This window comes from Geospiza fortis, unplaced genomic scaffold (assembly GCF_000277835.1).
Source record: "Geospiza fortis unplaced genomic scaffold, GeoFor_1.0 scaffold254, whole genome shotgun sequence".
Classification (NCBI taxonomy): domain Eukaryota; kingdom Metazoa; phylum Chordata; class Aves; order Passeriformes; family Thraupidae; genus Geospiza; species Geospiza fortis.
The window spans coordinates 492527-496316 of NW_005054441.1; the positions used below are offsets into that span (position 1 = coordinate 492527).

Genomic DNA, 3790 nt, shown 5'->3' on the forward strand with positions numbered 1-3790 from the left:
GCTTGGAGCGCGTGGGACAGTGGGAGGTGTCCCTGCCATGGCAGGGGTGGCACTGGATGGGCTTTGAGGTCCCTTCCAACCCAAATCTTTCCTTGATTCTATAAAATTGGTTTGGTTCGCATGGAGCTGAAGCTCAGATTGACCACACCAAAACAGAAATTCATCCCTCCAAATTCAGAGATCCCAGAGCATTGCACACCTCAGAAAGAGGTGAAATCCCAGCAAAAGAGGTGTCTGTAGCAGAAGAGTTGATTTGGGGATCCTGAGATGGGTTCCTGCCAGCCAGGGAGTCACTCAGTCACATCAAGAGCCCCAGGGTGGGACAGGAGCTGTGTCAGTGCTGTAAAATTCTCGTTCTCCAGACTTTCCCTGAGATCTCCACACTGCCCTGGTACACTCTGCTGTTCCCCCTGAGCTGCCTCCTCATCATCCGGGGGCTGCGAGATCTCATCGATGACATTGTGAGTGTGGGGTGGCCCTGGGGACAGGGAGGGGAACAGCAGGGCTGAGGGGCTCAGGGGCTGCTGCCCTGATGGATCCCCTACTCCACCACATCCACATGGGTTTTTATTTTCCCTTGGGAAAGATGTCACGCCCTGGCTGCTTCCCTTGGGGTCCAAACCCTCATTTCTGTCACTTTTGGTACCTTGACCACAGGCTGGAGCACCAGGTGGGTCCCCAGAAACACCTTGGGGGGGATTCAGCCTCTTCATTCATCAGAACAAACCTTCCCACGGGTCAGAACCCAGCTCTGGGGTGAGGAGGGAGGTGGTGGCATCAGGGGGGTGTTTTTGTGGGACACCAGAGCCTGGCATTGCCCATTCCCACCCCTCGGTCTGTCTGTCTGTCCTGTGCAGGGCCGTCACCGCAGTGACAGGAGCATCAACAGCAGGCCCTGTGAGATCCTGGCTGGGACCAGGTGAGGGGCTCTGGGGGGCTGTGCCTGTGTTTGCCACATCCAGAACACCTGTGTTCCCATTGAGTGAGAGGTTAGAACCCTTGAGCAGCTGAGGAGGGCTTTGGTGGGACTGTCCCGGGCTCTGCAAGCTCCCATCACCTCCCAAAACCTGCCACAGGTCCTCCTGTGGGATTGGTGATGTTCCAGGCATGGGCAGCAGGTTTGAAAATGCCCCAATTTGCTGAGATGTGCTGGGGGAGGCTTCCCTTGGCCACAGAATTCCTCCAGGCCATCAGATCCAACCCATGGAGATGTGTCCCTGCCCAGCACTGCTCCAGGGAAAGATGTGCTCAGGTGGGGTGCTGAGAGCCCCTGTCACCTGTGGGGACAGGGACATGGATGTGACACACGGCTCCTGTGCCACCCTCAGTGCTCAGCCCTCTGGAGGTGGCACAAGAACCTGGAGACACAAATCCTGCAGGAATTTGGGACAGGCACGGGCTGAAACACCCCCAGCCCCCCATCCCACTGCTCTGCAGGGACACAAAGTTGTCCCCTGGGTGTCCCCACAGGTTCTGCTGGCGGCAGTGGCGCGACATCTGCGTCGGGGACATCGTGCGGCTGCGCAAGGACAGCGTCGTCCCGGTGAGGGGGGACCAGAGCCAGCTGTGCCCTGGGGACAGCGGGGACCAGGGGCTCATCCAGCTGCTCTCTCCCCCTTTTCTGCTCCTCAAGGCTGACCTGCTCCTGCTGTGCAGCTCCGAGCCCAGCAGCCTGTGCTACGTGGAGACCGCGGACATTGATGGGTGAGGAGAGCACAGGGACAGGGACAGCACAGGGACAGGCTGGATGGAGTTCACGGGGGTGATGCCTTGAGGAGCTGGAACAGAGGCTGGATGGAGTTCAGAGGGATAAAGTGGATATTTATTGCAGTGCCTTCCTAGGCCACACCCTGGCAGTGCCACAGCCGCAGTCATGGCTCTGCCTGGATGGCTCCAAAATGGAAACAAAAAGGGCTTGGGCACAAGAGCTCACATTTTTATACGTTTTAGTCCATTTGCATATAGGAGTTAACTATTGTCCAATTAACAACAATTGTATTGTTTAATTGTCCAGTTAACAGCTTCAAATGATGAAGTTTCATCCTCCTTTGCTTGCTTGCCCACCCTCCTATTTTCATGTTGTTTGTGCTTTGGGCCTGAAGTTTGGAGGGATTGTCCTTGAGTCTGCAGCTGGAATAGGATTGTTTTGTCTTCACCAGCCTGTGAAGAGACCCTAGTATAAATCCTATATCCTATATACATGTCCTATATATAGGAGATGTATATATATCTATATATAGCCTATATATATTATATATATATATATAGGATGGATATATAGGAGACATATCTATAGGATATATAATATATACATATATATAATATATATATATATATAGGGATATATATATCCTATATATATATAGGATATATATAGGATATATATAGGATATAGGAGATATATATATATACACATACACACACATATATACATATCTCCTGTATATCCTATATATATCCTTAATATAAAGCTAAAAGCTGCTCACCAAAACAGAACAGAAAAAATTAAGCCCCAAGGTATCGGGGAACAGGGCCAGAGACCCTGGTCTTGGGGACCCCCAGCACTGGGAGGGTTCAGGGGAAATCACAGAATACGGGAGATCCTCCAAAACCCAAACCTGCAAACACCCCAGAAATGCAGATTTATCCCACAAATTTGGAAAGTGGGAGTCCAGAAGCTCTGCTGAGGGTTCTACAGAGCAGCTGGCACCTAAGGCTGGTGTCTCCATGTCCCAGCTCCCTCGCAGCCCCTGTGCAGGATGATTTAAGGGCAGGATCCCTGGGCAAGGGCTCTTCCTGCACATGTGGCACAACAGGTCCCTCTCTGGCATGTCACTGCCACCACTTGTGTAATTAGCTGATAATTAATGGCTGTCTCTGTCCCGTGGGCCTGACAGGAGGATGAACAGCTCTGTCACCCCACAGGGTTGTTTTATTTTCCTTTCCCTGGCTCCTGCTCACAGGGAAACCAACCTGAAGTTCAGACAGGCCCTTCTGGTGACCCACCAGGAGTTGCAGAGCGAGGAGAGCATGGCTGCCTTTGATGGTGAGTCTGCTGCCTGGGGCAGGACGTGGCCAATCCCACTGGGATGGGGTGGACCTTGGGAATGCTCTGCTCCCATCAGTCCAGCAAGAGGCACCAAAGGCCTCGTGGGAGGCACTGCCCATCACTCCTGTGATGGATCCAGCAGGGTTGGGCACCTTCCCCCTGCCCTGGATCTTGATTTTCACACTGGGACCAAGCTCTGGGTGCCCAAACCTGAGCCCAGCCCCAGCTGCTCCTCCTCAGGGAGCAGAACTCCCCTCTCCAAGGCCCTGGGGGTGAAGGGGGTTGTGTTTGTACCTTCTCCAGTGAGGTTCCTGCACTGCCCAACCTCCCTGAGCCTTAATCTGAGCCCTCCAAATCCCACCCGGAGATGCCCTGACCCACCTGGATCTCCCAGGAGGCCCCGAGTGTTGGATTATTCTCAGCTTTTTACAGAGACAGGGTAACCGAGAGGTGTTTGAAAAGATTTTATTGCCTTTTCAGCCTTGATGAAGGGTGAGACATAAGAGATGTAAAACTCTATGGCATTCCATCAGAAGCCAACCTATTTCTTGGTTATAATACTTTATAAAAAATTCATAAATTTTTATAAGTATTTATTTTATAATTTTCATTTTTACATTTTTACATTATTAATTTTATTATAAAGAAATAATTAACATTATTTTAAATAAGTATTTTAAATTATTATGAAATATTTTGAATAATTAATTTGAATTAATTTAATTAAACTATTAAAACTAT

At 50.6% G+C, this 3790-nt stretch overlaps 1 protein-coding gene across 1 annotated transcript in view; it reads left to right on the plus strand.

Annotated features, from left to right (window-relative positions):
* The window catches only part of ATP8B3 (ATPase phospholipid transporting 8B3), a 27198-nt gene that overhangs the window by 2609 nt on the left and 20799 nt on the right, over positions 1-3790 (plus strand). Inside the window, 5 exon segments of the mRNA XM_031062198.1 lie at positions 363-461; positions 858-919; positions 1471-1543; positions 1634-1704; positions 2964-3046. Of these exon segments, the coding sequence (XP_030918058.1) occupies positions 363-461; positions 858-919; positions 1471-1543; positions 1634-1704; positions 2964-3046 (388 nt within the window).